Source organism: Temnothorax nylanderi, unplaced genomic scaffold, assembly GCF_030848795.1.
Source record: "Temnothorax nylanderi isolate EJ_2023f unplaced genomic scaffold, tnyl_v1.0 TNYL_tig0055_pilon, whole genome shotgun sequence".
In the NCBI taxonomy this organism is placed as follows: Eukaryota; Metazoa; Arthropoda; class Insecta; order Hymenoptera; family Formicidae; genus Temnothorax; species Temnothorax nylanderi.
Window position 1 is genome coordinate 39,644 of NW_027249117.1, and position 24,580 is coordinate 64,223.

General features: G+C 44.6%; 1 protein-coding gene across 1 annotated transcript in view; it reads right to left on the minus strand.

The window, feature by feature from the left end:
* LOC139772934 (uncharacterized) overlaps positions 1-24,285 on the minus strand; it is a 45,302-nt gene extending 21,017 nt beyond the window's left edge. The window contains exon 1 of the mRNA XM_071707004.1: positions 21,874-24,285. Coding sequence (XP_071563105.1) covers positions 21,874-23,277 — 1,404 coding nt within the window. The 5' untranslated portion in view covers positions 23,278-24,285. The remainder of the gene's footprint in view (positions 1-21,873) is intronic.
* Positions 24,286-24,580: the final 295 nt, after the last annotated feature.

Here is a 24,580-nt window from a genome sequence, read left to right on the forward strand (position 1 = left end):
ATAATTCCAACGTTGCTCACAGTATGTCGATGGGCATCGTCGTATAATTGTAAACATATGTAGGCGTCGCTATCTAAAGTGATATGAGAGGACAATGACGACATGTCTTCTTTCAATACGGGAGAGGCTATTGAAGGCCCCAATCGTACGAGACGGCACGTTGCACTCAACCTTCATTCGCGGACAGATTGGAAAGTGATTAGAGCGGCTCGCGTGGCCACCTCGGAGGAGAAGTATTACAGTGGAGGAGGACAGTGGAGCCAGACGCAATTAGTCCTTTACCGCTAATGGAAACGCGCTTCCCGAAGCCATTCGGTGTGTCGTCTTCGATGCACCGTTATCGGGCGGCGCGAGAGACGCATCTCGATCATCTCCCCGACAAGAGCTGCTTCTTGCGAGAGACGATTGTGATGACAGTGCGCTGCGCCTACTCACGAGATCTCACCGGCCGCCGGCCGCCGCCGCCGCCGATCTCAGCCGAGCAAATAAACACAGGATACCTTCTTCGCCTGTGCGTGCGTGCGCGGATGTATAAGCGTCTCAAGGACCGGTTTCTAAAATGGGATACAACCCTTTCGCCGATCGGATATCATCTCACGGGCGGGGCGCGACTAATTCTCCATATATTTCTCCGATTTATCTCCAACTCCGCAATCGGAGAATCTACGAGGCGCGAAGTTCCACAGCTCGCCGCCGGCGAAACTCTGATTAACTTCGCTACGAGGGCCCGTTCTTCAGCAAACCGACAAATCGCCACGATTGCTTTAATGTCAACGAACTTCACCAGTCACCACCCACGCATAACGCTCTCTTTCTTTCTCTCTCTTCCACGTAGGCTCTGAAAGCTTTCTCGTCAAGAATTCGCATTCGTATATCACTAGATCGTTCGACATTATACCGCGTGCCCCCCGGGCGCAACTATGCGGCTATATACCACGAGAGAGGACGCGTAGCGACGACGCCGAAATAGCAGCGACTGAAGATGGACGGCTCTCGCACCGCGCCGGTGTCTAGCCGGCGAATGTTAGCAAACCGCGTTGGAGTCTGTGCGGTGAGCGGGTCGTTGCTCTTCTCTGGACAGGCGGAACAGAACTTATACCCGCGATTCTGTTTTAGAATGACCCGCCTGCGATAACTAAAGACGTCCGTCGTGGTCACACGACGCGATCGTTGACGTCGTATTCGTTTATACGAAGCTTTATAGCTTCCAGCCGATGTTTCGACAATGTGGGATGACTTTGGTAGCTTGTTTTCACAGTAACTACAGTAACTCGCCTAGTAATGTAGATGTAGACAGTGGATGTAGAGATAACGGCAAAAGCGGAAGATCGCGGTCGCTGAATTTTCTATTTTAATTTTATTGCATGGTGTTCGTCCATAAATGCCAATCATAAATAACCGAGTCGATATTCGGAGTAGCATACCCGGTAGCGCGTATGCGAAAACACGAATTTTCATTCATGCAAATTAGGCAGTCGAAAGTTTTATCTTAATGTACGCGATTAAGATTAGAGCGGTGTGTGCGGAACGAAGTTAAGTGCTATTTGGCATCAGTGCCAATTTGCAGATACGATGATAGATCACTTTATGTATATTTTTTACCGTCGTAATATAAATCACGATCATAATGGCGAATGGCGATTGAATCGTTCGCGCATATATGACTCGGCGAAATTCTATCAATGCTCCGCCGATTTTGAAATCAATTAGAGAAGTACACAAATTCGCATTAACGCTCCGTTAATATTCACGCGGCAGTGCTCATTGCTGAGAGATACACGTCTGATAAATCGTTGCGAAATTATCACCGCGTATGAATGCTGACGCTGCCAATGAGAGACCTCGGTGTCGAAGTTATTATGTCACTTATAAATGTGGGAAAACCGACTCGGTAATGTTCACAGTTCACGACACAGCGAGATAAAATGTTGGTGATACACGGCGCTCTCTCGACGAGGGTACCATTTCGTTTAATTTACCCATTTCGATTGTGGTATTTCTAATGCAATTTTATTCCGTTTGATTTTACAGTACGACAAATCTCGCGATTGTTATCTCTTAGACCAACGGACCAAATCGCGGCGAAAGAAATTTTGTTTTCGCTCGATAAAGTCATTAAAATGTCAAAGTTATAGCCGGTTAAAATGTCAAACTTAAAGAGCGATATTCGGAAAAAATTCCCTGACGCTCGCAAGAAGTTGCTGTGGGATTGGGTGCGGTAGCCTTTCGCCGAGAGCGAAGGAAAAAAAAAACAGCCGGGAAGCAAAACGGAACGATCGAGATTAGCGGGTCCATATTTCTCCGGCGGGAGGCCGAGGCGTAATAATTAGTGGACACATCCTGGCCGTGGCACCGCGATAATTCCCATGCGCATTTGGCGACGGCTATAAATTGGACCGCATAGTTTCCTACTTTCTACACGCAGTTTCACGCACGTGCAATCGACGGCCGCGCGCGGCCGTCGAGTATGCCGTCATTTTTTCGATAGTACCGGTATATCGCTCCTTATATCGTTGATATCCCTGCCATTATTTAAATACTATATTATTACCGTCGTACGATTATAGCACTTCATTATGATAAGTACGAGTTTAACTATGCTGAAAAGATCGTGATCGCAAACCTTTTATCCAGCAAATGTCTTCATGGTGCTCGGAATCTCGGAAATATATTTTGACAACGTTTCAGCGATAGTCTTCGTTAACAGAATATTCCGTAATAACGCCCGTATCCCGAGATTACGAATTTATCCCGGCAATCGTACATTCGTTACGTCGTAGCTAATAGTCGTGCCGAAGGAAGGGTAAAAATGTAAATGCACTTGGATGATACGGATCATTTTGCGCCGTGCTAGACGCAATCGAATGGTAAGGTTCTTCCGAGAAGCGCGTAACGTTATATAGCAATGCACGCGCCACGGAGAGGTGCATTAAACGCACGTACGCACGTACGCGTGCACGCGTCTATGATAAACTCGGCTCGGTTCGGATCGTTTTCGCACGTGAAGCTTTTGCCAAGCTCCCGTTCGGGTCCGTTGACTTTTCCGCGAAAATCAGTGCACGTTTCCCAACAGTCACATTGCTCGCAGCGCAAATCCTGCTGAGACATTTTATCCAACGATAACATCCGAGTGTTTTGTATATTAATAGGTTATTTAATTAATACTTATGTTATTATTATATGGAGGGATAAAAGCCATATAGTGCTGTAAGTCAAAATTTTTAAGATATTGTCTTGTGTGCATAGATGCAATTTATACATTGTATAGATTGCATCTATGCACACGAGTCAATATTTTAAGAAATTTGACTTATACCATTATGGTTTTTACCCCTGCATATTATTGTCGAATTGGTGCGACACTCTACACGGATTGAGGAAGGTTCCAGGTTCGAACTCTAGCTGAGGTATTATTTTTCGCAATAAATTCTTTACAGAGATTTTAAATAAGAGAGAGAAGATGCTTATATATATAAGCATCAAAATTACATTAATTTAAAAGGACCAAAACCCATGGTCGTGACAATTATAATGATAGCCAGTTGGGTCGATTAAAAAGTCTGTACGTCGTTAATTATTTACTGGCGAAGTAAATGTTACTCGGTTATATTATTCGTCTGTTGTATTAAGTAATGAGAAATCCGATATACGTTATGCAAAAATTTGCGTTGTAACTAATAAATCGATACATGCATAGTGATTAAAATATCAATTTATGATATGTTAATTATTGCGCTGAATCATTGCGTCAAGCGTATCAATCTTTTAATCTTCGGGCAAATTTCAATTTTAATGACTTCAAATATACATAATTGAGGATAACATTATGAGAACGTAGATAATACTTGTTTAATTTTTCATACGATTCATCAAGTATTATTATGTCGTTATAAATATCCTTCGGTGACGTGTTAACATCATTTAAATTCAGAAGGAGATCAATCTTTTTAATTAACGTATCTCTGATCTTTACCATAATATATGTACCATAATATGACCGTACCGGATATTCTGCGACGTTTACGGTGTTCATGTCGATAAGGCTCTTCATTCATAAGCAAACAACGTATGATAATTATACAACGGATCGATAATGATCGTGGACGTAATTATTCTTAGCTAACATGATGCCGATGATTTTCGAGATGTTCAACGTATGTTTTAAACGACAGGTGAAATTAATTCTTGGCAAACGAGAATATATTGCGGGATATTGAGCATACACGATTTATCGTTACTATGCGCGTACCTCAATCCGCAAATCTCCACCATGCAAAATCCCATTGACTCCTGTCGTTTCCTTATCACGTTCATAGTAGAATTATGATTATTGATTGAGTATAATCGTTATTTCGCCAAGTTAATATTATATTTACGACGGCATGGCAATGACTTCCTTGTATTACACATGATTGGACCTCAATCACTTTACCACACGATTATGTAACGAACCCAAAAATATTATCACGATGTAATTAACGTAGTGTTGTCCAACCAACAATCTGTTTCATGATGATTTAACAATTATAATGCTTATGATAAGATAATGCGCGAGATTGTTGTCACACAGAAAGAGGCAATGATTTAGAGAGCACTTATTATTCAGTCAGACATTTATAATTGCTACTGAAATTATAAATTGCAAGAATGTCGCGAAGGAATAACGGTTGGGAAACACTGTGCTCAGGCATCGTGCGCGATGGTCGATCTATCATACACGCGTGCTTGAATGTAACCGCGGTAAATCCGAGGTGACACGCGAACACCTAGAAAACCAGCGTAGAATTATTACGACGATTATTATTTGCATAAGGCGGTCTCTGTAAACTCCGCGAGTCGGAGACAACTCGGGAATGTCGCGAATTATGCGTTATAAATTTGAGTGATCGTATTCTTGTTGTGCAACGGAACGCTTGAACAAATTGCGACGGAGCTACTTTGCTACTTGATATCAGTTGCTATCTTCATACGCAGGATACAGATGGATCATAAATGAATAATAAAAAACTAATTTTGGTAACTTATGAACTGTTAGTCTTCGAAATCTATAATCAATTATAAAATTATTGAATTTTCTTCGCATTGAAATATCTTAATGATCAACTCGTAACGGGTTTCGTTATATCGTACGTGGCTAATATGTGAGTAATTATTGAAAATAATGCTTGCAATGTCGCTACAACGACGATAATAAGAAATGTAAAAAGCGGATACAGGCAGTTTTATGAATAAAAATGCGAAATATGCGGGGCAATATCGCGAGAATTGTTGCAAGATACTAGAAATATCAAGCGGTCCATTAGCAATCGACTTTTTGTCCGCTGTCGCTAATAATAATACTGCCACGAAGTGGTTCGCGAACGGAGCGAAATCTAACTATGTAAGTCAAGAAAATTAATTTCACGCCGCATTACGCCGTAGAGGGCAGCGGGGGAGGGGGCAGAAAAATATTGAATTTTGCTTGGCAGCTGTCGCATGATAAATATCGTGGAATACTATGCATTTCGCGTTTCTTGAATTAGCGCAGGGATAGTTTGTCAACGTTTCGCACCCTTCTGAAGAGAAAGGACAGAGCGGTAGCCGCTCTACGCGACGCTCGCAGCCGAGAATTAATTTCCATAGGGCGGGTCTACATAGAGTCTATTCCGTGAGACCGAGAGCATATTTATGGACGTACTTAACGAGCGCGTGGGAAGAACAAGATGTCTCCGAAGATGAGCGTGCGCGGCTGATTGTCACGTAACGAGCAAATTTAAATCTTTATGAACTGCAGCTCGCGCTTAGGTGTATCGAGTTTCATGATTCTTCGCCTGCATTTTAATTGAGCGCAACAATGGCTCGGGACGAGTCTCGCGCGCGATCGTCTGCATCATTATTTCTTCGTGAGTCACAAGCAGAGAGATCCACGAGGGCATCGCGGATGATTCAGTGAGCCCTACGCACGAGATAACTGCATATTAAATGTTACTAACGTTGGCATCTTTACGGAGCATCTCTTTCGATTTCTTTTAACTGTCGGATGGACAAACGTCTTTTAGGAATAAGAAAAAGTGATTTTATTTTAACGTAAAAAATTTATTAATGTCGAAAATAGAAATTTAGTATAAAATCAAAATTGAAAAGTGATTCTTTCTCTTTGGTAAATCGATTGTGTTAAAACACGAGCGTTTTAGACCCTTCATAAATTTTACATGTACATACATTTAATGTAATTAGTGTCGGACGAAGAAATCGATATTACATTTGTCAGACGGTAAAGTCAGACTAGAAAGTCATTAATTGCGATCAACAAATGTTACTCGGAGAATGATTACGAGAGGACGAATTAGCATTCTTAATCGCATTTGTCAGGTCTATTCTAAATAAATTTGTTCTGGTTTTTTGCACTTACGTCAGCCGTTGAATGCAAATCGTGCAAAAAAAACATGCAAATCTCCGCACGTTGCTTTTCTGAGCAACATTTATAGCCAGCTAATCTTCTCGTTACACATTTTCCTCTCGGCGTCTCCCTAAGCCTTTACGTTACCGCGCGGGAATTCAATTCTTTCCGTTGCGAAAGCTCGGGAGGAGGTTCGCGGCAACCTTCGATCGGCGCCGCCGCCGCCGCGAGTCTCCATATCGTATTTTACACGATCGTCGTGACCGGTCGATCGATCGGTCTCTCTCTCCTCGACGCGCGTTCAATTATCCTGGCGGAATGAAGCAGGACACAACGCGCGATCTACCGGTCTATTACGATCGTCGGAGTGACGCTGCGGAATTCCTCTAAATCGCGAGCGGTGCTAAGATTGTAGAGCCGAGAAGCATTACAACGTGAATTGTGCGTAAAAACGGATAATTTAAATCAATTGTGAGAATTAAATGAAGCGTGCGAGTTGTTTCTTCTCATAATTCTTCTCATAAATTATCCATCGACACTGATCGATGCTCAATCCCGGAAATCAAATTGATTGTTAAGTGTGAATTCTGTGTTGTTGCTGCAATGTGGGAGGATTTACATAAATTATCATAAAGAGTCCTCATTATGAGATCCTGAGATACGATGCGTGTCGTAGCAGAGAAATACAATTACCGTAGTGCGTATCAGGCGCCGATTGACGCCTACACGTAGCATGTCTTCCAGACAAATAGACAAATAGATGCGCTTTTTGCATATAATATACCTTGCCGTTATTGTGTCTATCCTGTATTGCCTCATTGTGCTTGTATATACTTAGCATTAAATTATTTCAATATCACCTGTCGTGTATAATTTGATAAAACCGACAGTATTAAAGGATGTACAGAAATAAGTATAAACACAGAAATTATATTGTACTTAGTTCATCAACAATAATGACTGTGAAAGGCTGCATATAATTGACCGTATACAGGGACATTGCTACGAGCGAGATGCACGGATACTATTAATGGGGCGACTCATTACCTGTAACAATTCCGCTCGATTTCTTGGTAACGGATAATTAGTTGATATATAGAACGAAAGAAACGAGCGTGACGAAGCGTGGAAGCAAATGAGCCGTTGATTGTTCCAGAGTTATTAGGCCACTCTTTTCTCTCTCCACGGTATAACGTGGAGAATCACGCGGTGGAGCCGGTGGAGGTGCATAGTCGAGCGCTGTAAATATTGGTCGTACGTGAGAGCATATAGCGTACAAGTATCATAAAGTAGAGACGATGGATACGTCGGGTAAACACACGCCGGAACATCTATGCAAACATGTCAGGGGGCCTACCGAGTAAAAGAAGCACGTGTTTTCTGGAACACCGTGCGCGCGAGTTCGAAAGTATCCGTGACGGCCGGGGACTTTATGCACTTGGCACGGCTCAGCCATTCGCATCCTGGCACTCGTACCGACGACTTGCATCATGGTTTGCATCAGAGAAAGAGAAAAAGAAAACGAGAAAGAAAACCTAACAGGCGGACGCATATTCGAAATCATACATTTCCCCAGCTGTGATTGTAGTCAAGAATGCAGTATATTTTTTTGCACCAAAGTATACGAACGATCGTGTATTCGTATAGATCACTATCGCTCGTGCATTACGCGTTACGAATACTTTTCGTATGCACTTTTAAGACACGAAGGAATTCGCGGATAGTCTTTGTACAGCAATAAATCGCCGCTGACGGCGTTATGATAAGTGGAACGTGTAAAAGCGATTCGTGATATGTGGCCAGGTTGATTAAATGTTAATTAAGTCCACCGCGTGGCTCGGGCGTGACGTTAAAAAGCGAAGCGACGGCGACGTAACGAAAATTCCAACGCTCTTCGATGCGTTCGTGTGCATTAATTATTTATGTATCGTCGAGGCGTTTCGATATAGTGATACGTTAATCAGGAGTTCCGATAAATCGCGCGATCAATCAATCCAACAGTCTTGCCGTTAACATTCACTTTGCGATGTAATGTTTGCAACGCGGCACGATAATTATCGATCATTTGCATCGGTTTTTAAGCTCGACTAATAGAATATTCAACAATTTTCTACACGCGCTTAAGAATATAGTATAAGTAGTGTTAACATATGTTGATACCTAATGAGCTGTAAAGTAAATTAATCGAGTTATCAACGAATACCGCGTGACAACACATTGTATACGTGTAAGACTATAAGTGGACGAATATACGTTGGATTTATGCCCGCGGGATATTTGCGTTACTGCTTATTTGACCATGCATGCAAATTCCCTCCGCGGGACATATTAATTACTAGCCGCTGGGACGAAGCGTAGGCTTGTCGTGCAATCAACGACTCGCGCTCGCACATTAAGTACGTATGTTAATCGATCGTGGATTCTCGTGAGCGCGCGCGGCGCGGCTGAAATGAATTTTTAAGGAAAATCCCGTTTCGCTCTCGCGTTAGAGAAAATTAGAGGCAGTTGATTTACGCTATCAAAAGGGATCTCGAATTACACGCGAAATTATTTATTACCGATACATCATTCTCAATCGAGCGCTACGCTCGCATAGCTACGCTCTCTAATCGGTAACGTTCATCGATACCGATCGACTGAGAATCGACGTGATTATTACAGATTGGTTGCATTAACGACAACAGGCATGGCTAATCAGGCGGGCGCGAGTCACAAATGCGAATTGCGGCGAAACGCGCCACTTCGTTTCGCCAGTCGCGCTAGATAAATTGGCTTATATATCGCGCTATCTGGGATAATTACCGGCGACGAGTCTGATGGTGAGCGAGCGGAATAAATCATACTTTATGACGCGGCGGCGCGCGTACACGTTTTCGCGCGGTGCGTATTATTAAACGCGCGGCGTGCATAAAACGTTCCTTTTTTCGCAACGGGCAACGCGCTGTAAATTAGGCGCTGGCAACGACTCTTTCATCTGCGAACGACGTCGGCGATATTACCGTGGATTCCTCGCTGGTTGTAAGTATTGCACGGAAGCTACGAACGCGAAACCATGTTCCTTGCCGCTTCGACTCCGCGTTTTCGTATTAGCTGCGTCACAATGGAATGGGTTTCTGCTTATCGACCGTATCTTTCCATCGAAATTTCGAAATTTAAGATAAATCCCTCGGGCGATCACCTGCTGCTCTCGCTTGTACGGAACGAGCTTTTCGTCATTGCGCAAGGAGAGGTATTACACTGTTAAATATTAAAGGATGAAATTTAACCCTAGCTCTCGCCACATTCCGGTCCAATGGACCGCTGAACGTTATTCGGTTTTCTAGTTTTTACATAACATAATTTTCTAGTTTCCTTATAATAAGTTCAGTTTAAACTCAAATCAATTTCTTGACCTGATTATCATAAATATCTTATTCAGGCTTTGTATTTCCAATTTCTACATTGCAAGCTTAAAAATATTAATTAGAATGAAAATGACAATGCAACAAAGTCGAGCGATCTCACGGACCGGAGCGTGGCGAATTAAGGATTCGAAAATAAGTGTGGCTAGCCAGGATTAAATCAATAAAAATAATAGTATTAGTTTAACTTCATTAGTTTAGTTAAATTAACAACATATTGAGTAGGAGCAGTGGCGACCTGTAGGTTAAAAATAACTCAAATTGAGTATAACTTGACACTACGAATTTAACAGGATAAGCAAGTATTCGTAACTTAATATTATATTCCAGGATGGCACAATCGCCGTGCAAAAAATATCAACTGGATAATTGCAATGAGAGACGGATAATATTTCTGCAGCGTCGCGTCGGCATATAATTCCTTGATAGCGGTGCGTTGCGCGTCGAAACGATCTGGAAGCGACGTTGAAAACCGGTGACCATTAAAATATCGATAAGCGACGACAATTTAAATGCGTCTAGTCTTAACCGGCTTCTCTAAGTGGGCCCGCGCGCAGTAACGAGGGCCAATGAAAATGACTGTAGGTCCGTAAATTTTGGGAGGCACCCACGCGGGTGGATCAACTGGGAACGTTTTTCTGGGGTCATAACATCGCGAGATCAAAAGTGATCCGAGCAAATTGTGTGGACAGATCTTGGCAACGCTTGGAAACGTTTCACTCTCACGGTTCTCCCAACTCGAACTTCGTCAATTCATGAAGCGGCGGGAGCATCAACCGCGGCGATTCGCTCGATGAGCTGTTCGCTACTTTTTTTGCGGTTGAATTATTAGTTCTAGGCATGTATAAAGTGACGCATTAATCAGTTCAGCTGCGCAGGATGCCTCGAGAGCGAATAACGATATTTCAGCTAAACTAACACGTCCCCGTAACAAGATCAAAGAAGCGCTCGATGGACCAACTCCGCCATGCGAAGTGCATGTCGTTGACGTATGATATATAGACGAAATTGTAGAATTTAACGAACCTCGCGGGTCATAACCGTGCGCGAATAGTCGGTCTTCCTTATCGGGATAAATTAGACGGGCGATTTGAGCGATTAATTTTATGGTAACGGCCGAAACGAGCGTCTCTCACGGTCGTGCCGCGAACATAGAGCTTCTTTTATGACCCGGTGTATGCGGGAAGAGCGGAGCTTTCGTGCCTCGAGTGCGTCTTTCTGGGCCACCCAAGATCGCTGTCGACTCGAGGATAAATCGGCCGCAGGATGCACAAAGACTCGCTCTGGCACTGATTAATAATATTAATTCTATCAGCGCAGCGATTGAATTTGCATGTGTGGGGTAGGGAATTCACATAGCGACGGCGCGTTGTATCAATGCGTTGGAGAATTAGTTTCGAGATCATTAGCTGCGCTTTGACACGATTATCGTGTTACGTAACATTAATCGGTCGAGAGTGTGTAGGATTAATTTGTTTTATTGGCGCAACTATTATATCAGAGGGATACATGATGGGATGAAGATGGAGGCGTGTCACGATCGTTAACGTGTTTTAACTGAACATAGTAATTTCACACGCGATTGGCATAAATTATGTAAGAAATCGCGGTTAATCGATTGCGTTTTATATAAGTGCAGCGCGGTATCGCAGGAATGTATTCGATAATTGTATGCCTTAATATAATGCGAGGCTCTTGATCCCCCTAGTTCAACAAATCGCGGCTATATGCGCGTTTCATTCATTCGGAGAATCTCGAGAATCGCGTGAAAACTTAATCGCTCGTAATTTCGCGCGATGATTATCGCAAGCTTTGTATTCCCGCCGCAGCAGGTATTCATATCGTATGGCGTCGAGACTGCACGTTATCTCGATCTTCGGTTACATTGTTCGATACGTCAACGTCGAGGAATCCTTCGCCAACGAGGAAAGTTAATTCTCCGTTCGCCGCCATATAAAAAGAAGATAAAACGGCGGAATGTAGTGAAATATACTCGTGGCATAAGTAAATACACTCGAATGGCCGTAAAAACGAATCAGAAGTGAGTTTTACGACGTTTTACGACGTTTTACGTCGGGACGGGGCGTCTGGGGAAACTTAGCGGCGGCTTAATGAGTAATTATCGTCGCTCGTTCGCCGGACGGTGTTCATTAAGGGGCCGCGGCGATGTCCTTCTCCTCCTATATATCGCGAGAATCCCTGCCGATTAACGATCGTCGCGCACACTCGCATCGCGACGTGACACCGATTACGCATATCGCGGATCTTGGCGCCAGAATTCTGCTCGTCAAACGCGCCGCGAGATACGCGATTTCGTAATCAACACCGTTGATTGTGTAACGAGCTGCATTGTCATCTTTATGAATGACGATTAGGGATGAGCGCCGCCGCCGCAGCCTCGTTAGCATTCACTCACTAATTCGGCAATCAATTTCAATCAACGCTTCGTCAGACACGACAGTAGCATTGCAATTTTAACATGCGGTATTTTTTCTTTTCCTCCAAATATATACTAATTTCCGGCGAGTTGAATTAATAAAAATTTGCAAATTATTAATGAGACCGGATCGGATCACGAAGCTATAGAAATAGATCATGCCGCGGATCAATAATTCGCCAAGTCACAACGGCATTGTCGTATGAATATTGCATGGCACACTCAGTTGATTAAATCTCCAATTCGGCAGGCGTTCCGTTAATAGAATGCACCAGCCGCGGGAGGGGCCACGACAGAATTTCGTGAGTATTTGCCTTTTACGGTCGTGTGTTTTGTGAACGTTAACACACGCTATCCGCAGAACGTGTGCCGCCTCACGTGGCTCGCCCATTAAAACGTGAGGCCCCATAAGAAATCTCGGCGCAGAAATTCGACGTACCTTTCGTTATTGCGAGCAGCGGGAATCGATCGTTTACGGCAGATTTCGATCCGAAATGGAAATTCGTATTCCCATTTGTATACCTAATCCGCGTAAGAAGCGGCGGGGCACGCCGACCTCTCTCTCTCTCTCTCTCTGTGAGAGACGCGATCCCATCTCTTTATGCGTGAACGAACGTGTTCTTTCTTTCTTAGAAATCGTACTACCTGCTCTCTTTCCTCTTTTTCGTTTTCCGTACGAGCGCACCATCGATCGCGCTTTGTATTTTGATGCTGCGTCCGATGCGAAATCGTGTGGATGCACTATAGAACCGGCCGTTCCTCGTTTTCTTATTACCAAACTGGAAAGTCGTTAAAACGATTTATATTGACTACCACAACCTGACACGGAGTCTGAAAAGCGACGTTACGTAACGCGACTTTGCGTTAATCTCCAATGATAATAAGATTTCCGAGAATCGATTGCGGTAGAATAATGTGATTCTACGATCGATTAATCGATAGCGAAAACGTTATGGTAGATTGCCATAAAAAACCGGGATAGTATCAAATAAAAAAAAAATGCAAGGGAGCACCGCGTACGCGTTCATCGGAACTTAATGGGGTAACGTAATGCCGATAACGCAAGCTTTATTAAAGCCCGAGAGGCACACACGCGTCCGATTACTGTAAGACAAACAGGATCCTCCGTTTTTCCCATCGACGCTCGGATCCCGTATCAGGACTTTTTTATAATGGCTTCATCCCCGTGTGTGAGCATTAACTTAAATCGAAGGTGGTAACATGTTATTTGACCGATCGACGCCTTTCGAGCGACGACGGGCAAAATTGCCTTTCCTCTTCCCGTTTCTCTGAAGGGCCTAATGGAAACCGAGGTGTGGCACGGTGCGATTCGTGGGTACGTCCCCCATCGACAGTGTAAACAGAATTAATACCCTGATGAGTATCCTGATCGTTTGTCCCAGGAAGGATCTCTCACAGGTCTCACGCCCCGTGACGCCCGAAATTGCGGTCGAAATTATTGATTACATTGTATATCGCGGCATCGTAATTGATGGACCTCACATCACGAGACACTCGATAATATTTATTAGGTCATTCTGTCAATTAATTTTATCAGTAAAAAGCAATTTCATTGGCGCGATATGGGACGATGAAGGCATAGCGAGAACGATTCTTCTGTCACTCTTCGTTCGATAACGATAGTCGACGGAGATGTACGTCCGCGAGAAGTCACGGCTACTTAAATGCGTTAATTCCGACGGCGTTAAATTCCCCTTGGATGCGAACGACACTGTCTCGTCTAGTTACGACGCCGGGGAAATATTTTTGGATTGCGATGCGACTCGCGTTCGTGGGGATGCGTAGCGTTTGGAAGTTCTCCAAAAGTGACGCGGGTTTGACCTAAAACTCAGCTCGAAAATTCGAGCGATATCTCTCGCTCGCCGCGTCTCGCATCCGGAATCGACAGTATCGTCCTGCGCGATGAATAACGATCGATATATCTCCGGGAACGAGCGAGGGGTGTAATTCGATCGAGACCGGTCGGTGACCTGGACGATCGCCAAAATATATCCGGCGAATTGCACCTGGTTGCGAGAGAACGAAACCTACCGCGTTCGGCACATTTGGAAAATCGCCAGGAATGGTCTTTCGATAAAAATGTCGAAACAGATTTAGGATGAGGATGAGGATAAATATTTCTGACAATAACAATCGGGGACGTTTTATGTCCCTCGGCGAGATAGGTATTAAGTTAAGTAGCAGAGATTAACTTTCTAATTAGCTGGCGGGGTGAAAGTTACCGTGTGCGTTTTCCCCTAATTGACCTTGAATTAACTCGAAAGACCTCTTGTTATTTCATTAAATAGGACAACATTAAATAACATAACTTGTAATTGCCGGCTGTCAGTCCTCCAAAGACACCATGAGATATTCTGGAAGGGCCTGTAGACGTTCTTGAATCTAAACCTTGAGATAATATGCCGAAAATAAACCCCACGCCTAAGTATTAAGGGCTTAAATGAACATCTCAGATTTTATTAACTGCGCTTGATCCTGGAGGGCGGCCAGAGATCGCCAGTGACGTAAATCCAGACGGGTGCGTGTATAACTTCAAATACGTCAGCGAGACAATTCTCATTGCGGATGTGGTTCCAGGAATTAATTAGTACGTATCTCGCAGAGTCGGTACGCGGACGAGTGTTCTGCGAGCCGAAATGAAGTGACTTGCCGAAACTCATGAGTGACCGATCTTCATGTCTAATTCAGATTAATGCGCGCATGAAGCGCGAAGTGATATCGCGCGATTTTCACTGCTCCTCTGGCGATTTATCATATGTCATATGTGAACGAAGTTATATTTTTATAACATCCGTCTTGATTTGACTAATAATGACCATAAAGTAGGATAGAAACCGCGCGAGTATTAATATCGTCTCTAGCAATAGAAATACCGCATTGTAAAAAATTCTGCGAATTTTTCCGAAAACGCGTGTCGAGCCAAAATAATTGCTATTAATAACAATTTCGAATAATTATCCATTTTTACCGGGTCTAAATGACGCCGGAGTGCGCGATACAAAATTCAGCGAGGATAACGCGACTTGTCAATTGCAGAAAAAAGGAAACGCAAGATCACATACTTCAATATAATTTCCTTAAGTATTCGGGAATAAAAGCGCCTGGATTCGAGCCCGTTGTTTAGCAACAAAGTACACGTCTATTCTTACATCAGCAAAACGATTCGGGTTTGATAAATCACGACAACTAGACACAACAGTCGGAGTTTTCTGGCATTTCGATATGACAGATGTCGTCTCATATCAAGTCGTGTTCGCGTTAAATGAAGTCGCGCTCTGATTTCGGCTTTTCCGTGTTTATTTCGTGTTCCAGACAAGAGAGAGAGAGAGAGAGAGACCCAGATCGAGAGACTTCATTGCGAAGATAGTTTTTATCAGCAACGGACGCTTCTTCATTTCACGCTTGATTATTCTTCTTGGGCGTTCTCCGAGCTTTGTATTGTGATTCCGCGACTTTCGTTGATAGATCGCTTTACAAGTGCTCAATGAAAGAGACTAATGGCATGCCTCGAATACGCCGCGAATTGATGCAACGCGAGAGTACCAGGCTTAAAATACTCCGTACAAGTTCGGTCTTGAAGAATCCTTCATGAACCATATGCATTAACTGCTTCAGTCTTGAATCACTGCGTCGCGACGACGACAAATTATCGTCATCTTGGCGGGCCACCGGTTCGTGATTAATTTTAGAAACAAGTTTTAATAATAGTTACACCTTTTACGTTGCTTATTTTACTTTAATTAATCGTCGTCCTGCAACTCATGTTTTGGTCATTATCAAATTAGGGAAAGAAACATATAGCATGATCAATAAGTTTAAATGAGAGCTAATAAGCTTACGATGATTTATGTAAAACAAGTTGCCGCCGCAGGTAACATAGCAGTAACTTTCGTGTTTTTACTGTCAGAATAATGACGTCAGATAAGTAATTTAGTCGAGCTCGTATATGACGAAATACTTAAATCTCGAATCGTCGCTATGAATAATTAATAAAACTATGTTTAACTTGTTTCTGTACCGCAGAGAAAGCACAGCAGACAGTAGACTCGACTATTAATGTCGTCAGAATTTTCCTCATACGCGGCGATTCGTCCCTCAAGTAGATGCACTTCTGCATAGATCAGACTCGAATGCAGTTCCGCGACATCGATGACGAATCATTATCTCGGCAGGTCAGTGGTTCGACGATCTTTGACGCCTGATGTTCACCGATGTCGGTCAACTTTTCGATGCTTGTTGTCGTTTATCGTCATCCGATGACTATGTTGTATTTTTAGAAATAATGAGTAACGTGCGCGATTAACGCGCGATGCGCAAATACCGTGTCGCTGAGAAAGGCAAGTTGGTCTTAATTGCGCGCGAATTACTCATAAAAGATCATACGATTGATAACGCGAAGAATGCGAAATATCTATGATGAAATCACGCAGGTTGCGTTAACTAAATGTTCAACTAAATCGCGGAAGATAAGGAACTGATCTCACGATCTCAACGGGGCATTCAACGAAACGCATTTAATGATTCATATGAAATTAAATGTATGATGTCGATTTACACATTGTGATAATTCTTCGCTCATGTAACCAACATCGTGCCATCAGCGTATTTTACCCACCCACGAAAATAGCCCGGGCATTTTACGATCGCCGAAAATGGAAGGCGGTTTTTGCGGCGCGGGAAGGGAGGGCTCATCCAGATGCTTTATAATTCATGCCTCGTTGCGTTACGTGTCGCCCGTAAATCCGCACTCGTGTGGATCCCCTCTCGCCGGATCCTTCCTTCGCGGTGCGGATGCGATCTTTCGCGATGCGCCGGCCGCATTTTATGCGTCGCGGTAACGAGCTTCCGCGGTGAGCTTTACGGCGGATTTATGAGCGCTCCTCGGCGCGGTCAGGTGGTAAAGTCGTTTCTTAATGCGCACACACCATCGGGCGAGGGTACGTTTCGGCGATGCGTACCTACTCGGGAGAGAGGAAAGAGAGAGCGCGCGCAGGCACGCGGCTGCGTGAAATCGAGACGAAGGAGGAGCTCTCTTCGCGGATGGAGCCGGTCTGAAAGCGCGCAGGGAACGGATGGATCGAAAAAAAGGGAACACCGAAAGAGCTTCGCGTAAACAGCGCTTCCGCGAAGTCCATCGACTGTTTACCGAGGCGAGGCAGGAAGGTTGTTGAAACGTATCGCATCTCTCCCCCGAGATTGAGAGGCTGCTATGCATCTATAGAGCGCTCTCCGGATGTAACATGCGCCCCGGGGTGAAATACGAGGATGACTCGCTTAGAAAAACTAACGGGGAATATGCCAATATTTAGTCTGTAATCATTGAGAATGTGATTATCTCTTTTTTATTAGCGTGTATACGAGGCGTTAATGGAGATTTTACGATGTATGTCGATTGAAATCTAAAAATATTTTTGAAACAGCTGTGTATTGAAACAATCTCAAATTCGAAGAATTATTTCTTTACTTTTGAATGTTTTATCATAGTAGAAAGCATCTATTTCGCGAGAAATGCATGAAAGATAAAACGTCCTACGTAAACGTAGAAGATTTGTTTGATAATAGACAGATAAATTGAACTCTCGATTCGAAGAATGACATATTTGTGATATATTCTCGCGAACTTTAACTTCTAGCGCTCATCTATAAGTAGCACATGACAATAATCATAAAATTCCACACGACGATAGATTTTCCCGGTTTTGATAATTCGAACGTCATTTTTCCGAAGCTTCAACCAGAATCCTAAGAAGCGAACAAGATAGGGTTAACATGCATTTGCTAGCATATTAGCGTCTAGGATAAGACCGATACTTTTGCGTTGCACAAGATGTTTTTCACTAAGAGGTAGGTCAATTGCGGATTAACCTAGTGTCGTTAGATAGACGTGCGAAACGATAAAGAAAACGCTGGATTAAGGTCTGAACGACGCATTCGCGTGCTATTAATAAGAAAGAACAATGGAAACAATGTCCATTACTTTTGCTTCCTATATTTGAAACAAACGTTATCTTCATTCCAATATATTACGACATTCCTTGGCGTTTGAAGGTGCATATTGCGAATAAATATTGCTCCGAACTATTTATCTTCCGAAGATCTAACGTAATTAAATTTAACGCTAGTCGGTTCCGCACAAATCGCGAGCTGTGCGGCTTTTGAAGATGCTCAGTAAACCGGAACGTGGGTAAAAAGATATACGAGAAAATTGAAGGTTTCTTTCAAGTCGCCGCCGTGCGAAGCATCGAATTATTCGCGTTTAATTTAATTTTACCGTGTGCGCGAGCGTGAATTCAATGTTCTCCCGTCGTATGTGGGTCATTGGGATTAATCATCGACTAAATATGCAAAGTCTGATTGTCGTCCGTCCCCACGTACGTCTCCCTTCCATATTGCATAGGGCAATAAAATTTGCGGTCGCTTAAACCGAAAACCTTCGGTAGCCCGATCGGCCGGTGGCGGTGGCGGTGGCGGTGGCGGTGGAGGATTCTCTTTGATCGTTCGGCATCGGTGCACCGTGAATTTACGACGGAAAACCATGGATGGACAACGTGCACGCGGTGGAATTGCTCAATTACCCCCGGCCGCGGTAATTCCGCTCCGGCCGGCATGCAGAAGTCGGTGGAACGTGGCGAGTTTACCTTTGTAAATTGGCGCAAAAAAAGGCAAAGCACGATCGCGACGACAGCCGCCGTGGACGTGCATCGTCGTTTTGCTCGTCGGGGCCGCCCGTCGCTGCGAGCTACCGCGAAATTAAGGTGCACGCATCGCGTTTCTCGTTTGACGCCGGAGCACATAAGGCATCAGAGCCGATGAGGCTCGTTGCAGCCTCGTTGTCGAAACGTTCTTCTAAAGTAACGAATTAATCTTTTCCCGCTTATATTAATTCTACGTGTGCTGTGGTATTATAGATTTTTGTTCTTGGAATATACCGTGACGTATTCGTGAAATTGCTTGTACGATATTTCTGGGTTCGTATCGATACAACGATGCGAGCACTTTGCAAAATTATTTTGGATCTCTTTTCCCATGGAATTTCGCGTTTGGTAAACAAATTCTTCGAACTGTTATTGCATCGGTCTTCTGTTGGCGATCAAGCTGTCAAGTGAAGTCTGGCAGACGATTGGCGCCTAGTGGGCGGCGATTTCCGAGGTCAGGTCTGCGAACGTTAATTTGAGAAGTTTTGACGCGAATGAAGCGAGAAGTTTTGCCGGACTGCTGGTTCGCATTGCCAAGGTCAATCTAATCTTGGCTCTGTGTAGGTGAAGGGAATCACCGACGTCGCGACGTACGCAGATACGCCGGTCATTAATAACGTTAAGCGTCCATAATAGAACGCATCTGAAGTTGTTCTCAGAAGCAGAGCACTTAAACAATCTTGAGGAGCCGCGAAATGAGTTTGGCAATCTGCACCGATCAGAAAATAATTAACATTGTAGTCCAGGGATTGTAATTCACGGAATGTCTCATTAATTTGTTCTTAAACGAGAAATTTACATAAATTGAATCTCAATGTGTGATTAATTTAATAATTTAATTTAATATTTAATTAATTTAATAACTAAATGTAAAAATAATTATTTATTATAGATTGTTGGATATTATTTATTACAAAACGTAATTTCTTAAATATATCACTGACAAATTGTACTTTTATAAATGTATTATGAAATGACAAATTATAACGAGTAATAATAGATGTTCGCATATAGGATATAGGACATTGACATATTAAACTAGACGTCGTCGCTCGCGAAGCAAAATGATTTTTGACGGGCGTGACAGTGCTACAACTATAGCGGACAGGTGTCCGTTTTGTGCAATATGACGGTTGTCAAGATTCGAAATGATGTTCCAAGGCAAGCCGCTGCTGTCTTCGGCGCCGATGCTCCTCGTGAAAGTTAATCTCGAGTTCGGCAGCGCGGAACGAGCAATCTCGGATGATCTGGCCCACGTCCCGCGTGAATTACGTGAATGACGAGCAATTCTAATGCGCTTTCCCGTCGATCTTATTATACGCTACGATGACAGACAGAGCGATCGATTCGTGATCTTCGGCTTACGCTCGCCAGGCACGCTGGCATTTTGCGTAATCCAGCGTTGACAAAATTAGTTTTAATAGTACACACGAACGAGCCAATATAAATATGTCAGAGAAATAAATCTTTTCGCTGCCTTCGTCATCATAGTAAAAGTAAATCATTGTCATAGCCCGTTATTTTCAGTATGACACTCTTCGGAGACGCGCTCGGTTTATCGAAACAAATTGCTGACAAAAGGCACACACACACACACACACACACACACACACACACACACACACACACACACACACACACACACACAGGACGTATTGTATCCTATAATTCTACGGCTGTCCACCTCGAACCGACCGAATAAGAAAACGCAAATCGCGATTGTATAAGCGAACTCTCGCAAATGATAGCACGGTAAATAAGGTAAATTAGCGGCGATTCACCAAGTATCTGATCTTGCGTTCGACGAGAATTACGATCGGGATCACCGTACGTATCCGGAAAGATGCGGAAGACGATCGTCGATTGCCCGAGATCGTCGATAGATCTGCGAGAGGGTTCTCCTCGGGTACAGTTATTACAGGACGGTCTCTCGCGCCACGTGCTCTTTCCTTGGGTGTTTCATGCGAACGTAGCGGCGCATTCGCGATCGAGGAAAAGCATCGAATAGAGATCGGGCTCACCGTGTGCGACCGTACGTGGCTCGCCAAGTCGAACCCTTGACTCGATCTTAATCTCCACCGTGGTAACGTCGATCCGGGGAGAACTCGACGGTAACTGACTTTACGGCTTCCAGCAGTTCCAGCTCTCGCGACGGCATCGGATGCATACGAAAGCGCTCTTTCATTCGTTCCGCGATTTCTTGGAAACCGAATTGCATCCGCGCTTCGAAGTTGGTCTGTCTCCGATATCGTGACGCAACGACACTCGGTCGATTTATAACAATTCTCTGTACGTCTTTTAACCCTCCGTCTGTATACGTTTTTTTTTTGCACCTCGGAGTGGTCTGTCACGTTTGACACAATAATTTTTCCCTATCTTAAAGTATTTTAAAAAAATCTAAAAAAATTACAAAATATATGTCTACATTGTAATTAATAGACGATTTTATAGTCATTTTAATAAGTATATCTTTTATTTAATATTTTCTAGCAGGCTTGCAAGTTTTACAGTTATAAGCAGATATTATTTTGACTCGGATGACGTAGACTTACGTATACAGACGAAAGGTTGACATGATTCTTGTCGAGCAAGAATAATTTAATTTAATTTAATTTAATTTATAATTTAACTTATTGATAATAATCGATGAATGCAATTAATTACTGTAATTTTATGTTAAGTTGAACATTGTAGTAACGAATATATATTTATATATTAAAATTAAACATGAATTACGTGTGCTACATCCGGTGTTACATGTCTGCGCGTGCAGGCGATTGTTAAATAATATCCTGTTATTGTCACGGTTGTGCAATCTCTTCGTTACGCCGTGATTAGCAACATAAGGAATTACGATAGTTTCTCCTGCTGTTTTACTCGCTTTAGTTGTCGAGAGAGACTTAAGAAATCAATTTTCCTCACACAATGACTGTTACTCACCGTATGTGAGGTGACATCTGCCTGCATGGCCGAGTCGTCCTCGTTTCCAGCTTTGAGATCGTCTTCCTTTTCGTTATCCGGGCTGTTCAGGTACTCGTCGTAATCCTGCTCAAGGCTTTTAGTCTTAGCCTGGGTATCGACGATCTTTCCCTCCTGCCGATCGTGGTCCTTGACCACCGAATCACCGACCGTGTTTTTCGAGGGCTTATGTCCAGTGGATTTGACGGTCGAGTTCTCCGCAGTTCGTTTATTTACGAAATAATTGGACGTGGTACTAGCGACATGAGGCGTGCTCGTGAAGAGATCCATCGGCCTAGAGACGTTTCTCGATTCGTGCTTGACATTCTTGTAGCCATCGCGCTTTACATGCTTATTCGTTTCGATATTCCGATAATCTCTCTTGACAGTAGTTTTCGGATCGTCGGACGTGAGCCTTCGGATGATATCGTCATAGGTTTTCAAGGGTGGCTTTGTCTCGCCTTTGTAGAAATCGTTATCGAATTCTTCCTCCTCGTTGTCCTCATTCCTGTCGTCCGCGATATCTTTCCAAATATCTTCTTCGTCCTCGTCTTTATCGTCCTCCTCGAGCCCGCCGTGATCCTCGTAATCTTCGTCCTCCTCCGTCTTTCGGTCGTCCTTCGCGAAATGGTATTTCGAGTCCGAGGAGTTCGATCTTCTTTTCCAGTCGTCCGTCCATCTCGTCGCGTCGACACGATCGACGACGTCCTCGTGATCTTCCAAGCGATGTCTTCTCGCACCGTGATAACCGTTCATTCTGTTCCTCGAGTCTCTCCTGGAGGGCGGGTATCGCCTAGAATTCCTCCACCGTTCGTGGTGCTTATCTGCCTCGCCGTTTCCGTACCTGTGCGGCCTCTCGTAATCATAATCTTCCTCCGACGTGTCGTCGTCGAAGTCCGACGCGTCGCGATTGCGCGAATATGCGGGACTGTGGTAGGTCCTGCCGGGTCTGTATCGGTGATTCTTCGTATTGTACCGCGATGAGATCCTGCGCTTGCCGTTGTTCTCGTCGTACCAGCCGCTTCCAGCGTGATACCCGCCGTTGTGATACCTAGACGGATAGCGCGGCTCGAACCGACTATGATAACTTTTCTGCGCGGATCGATGATGCGATCTGGGATGATCGTAATACGATCGCGCCTCGTAATCGTCCTCGTCGATCGGATCCTCGGAGTCCCCGTCGTACTCGTAGTCCACCTCCTGCCAGGATCTTCTGTCGAGCTCGTGGTGGCCCCTTCGATTCGAGGACTCATGCCTGTGCCTGTGTCGGTGTCTCGCCTCCGTCGTCGTCGCGTCCTCGCGCTGATGGTACCGGCATTCGACCACGAAGAGGCCGTAAGCCATCAGCAGGCCCAGCAACAGCAGCAGCCTCCTGTCGCGCGTCATTTCGTCTCTCTCTTTCTCTTTCTCTCTCTCTCTCCGCAGCGCCGTTTCTCTCAGGTCACCTTACATCATCCCGGGCCACGTGACTGCAGCTTTCGCGCGGTCGCACCTGTCGATCACCTTTCGATACCTCGCCGGTCGCGTGTCCCTCAGCGGCGCATCAAGCCGTCTCGATTGCCGAGCAGCAGCAACAGCACTCGTGACGATCGGTATTACGTCGGGCATTCCATCGATCGGAACTGAAACGGGGGCGCCGCGCCCCGTCGAATTCTCGACGCTGATCGGTCGACAATTCAATCCCGGGAACCCCGTCAATTTTCCCCGACCACGGACTCGTTTCTATCTCTCTCTAAATTTAACCGCACGTCGCGGCGATGTCGCGGCCAGGTTGCACTGACCACGTGGTGACCGCGGAACTTGAAACGGCGGGGCAATCCCGAGCGTGACTCCTTTTGGCGCGGCTCCAGTGCAATCGGCGATCGCTGCGAAACGGTGCCCGTCACTGATTACTTTATATCACCTGAACGTCACAGAAAATACCGGGATTCGTTCGCGGAGACGATTCGTGACAATGTCATCTCGCGCCGCTCCGCGTTCCACAAGTTGCCAGTGGTCTCAAATAAAAATTCACCCTCTTAATCTTTTAAAAATTATTAAGTGTCCGTGTTTGAGTCCCGAGAGTCCACGATTCACCGGCTAATTCGATTCGTTCACCACGCTTCAGACAATTCAACAACGTTTATTTTTCATTCATCAGATTATTATTTCAGGATATTTTTTTTTTACAAGAGGACATCCCCTAAACGATATCGTTCGTACGTATCATCCGATTCCGATGATTTCGGAAGTGCGATATCACGAGTCTCTTCCGTTCACCACCGGTTCCTTCGAGGGGGGTAGTTTGCTAGACCGGGGCACGGGCGATTCGGTGGGACCCGGAGGAGGACACGACACGTTCACGCCGAATCGTATCGCGGACAGAATGTCGCGGACGACTGAGGCCAGCCGGAGCAGCCGCCGGCCTGCCTGAGAGATCGCGGAACGCACCGCGCATGCGTGCGAGCGATATTCGCCCCCACTGCCCCCTTCGTGCCGCATCGGTCGTGGTACCCCGTCGCCGTCGCCTCCTTCGCCCCTTCGTCCTTCGCCTTTACCTCCGCAAGAAACCTCCGTGCACGTTGTTTCACGGACTCCGCGATGATGCACCGTGAAACAATAGGCATCGGTATGGAAAGGGGAGAGAGGGGGCGAGACAAGTCCGCGGACGCGATGGGCCGCATCTCCGCCGGATGTGCTACAAAGGGGT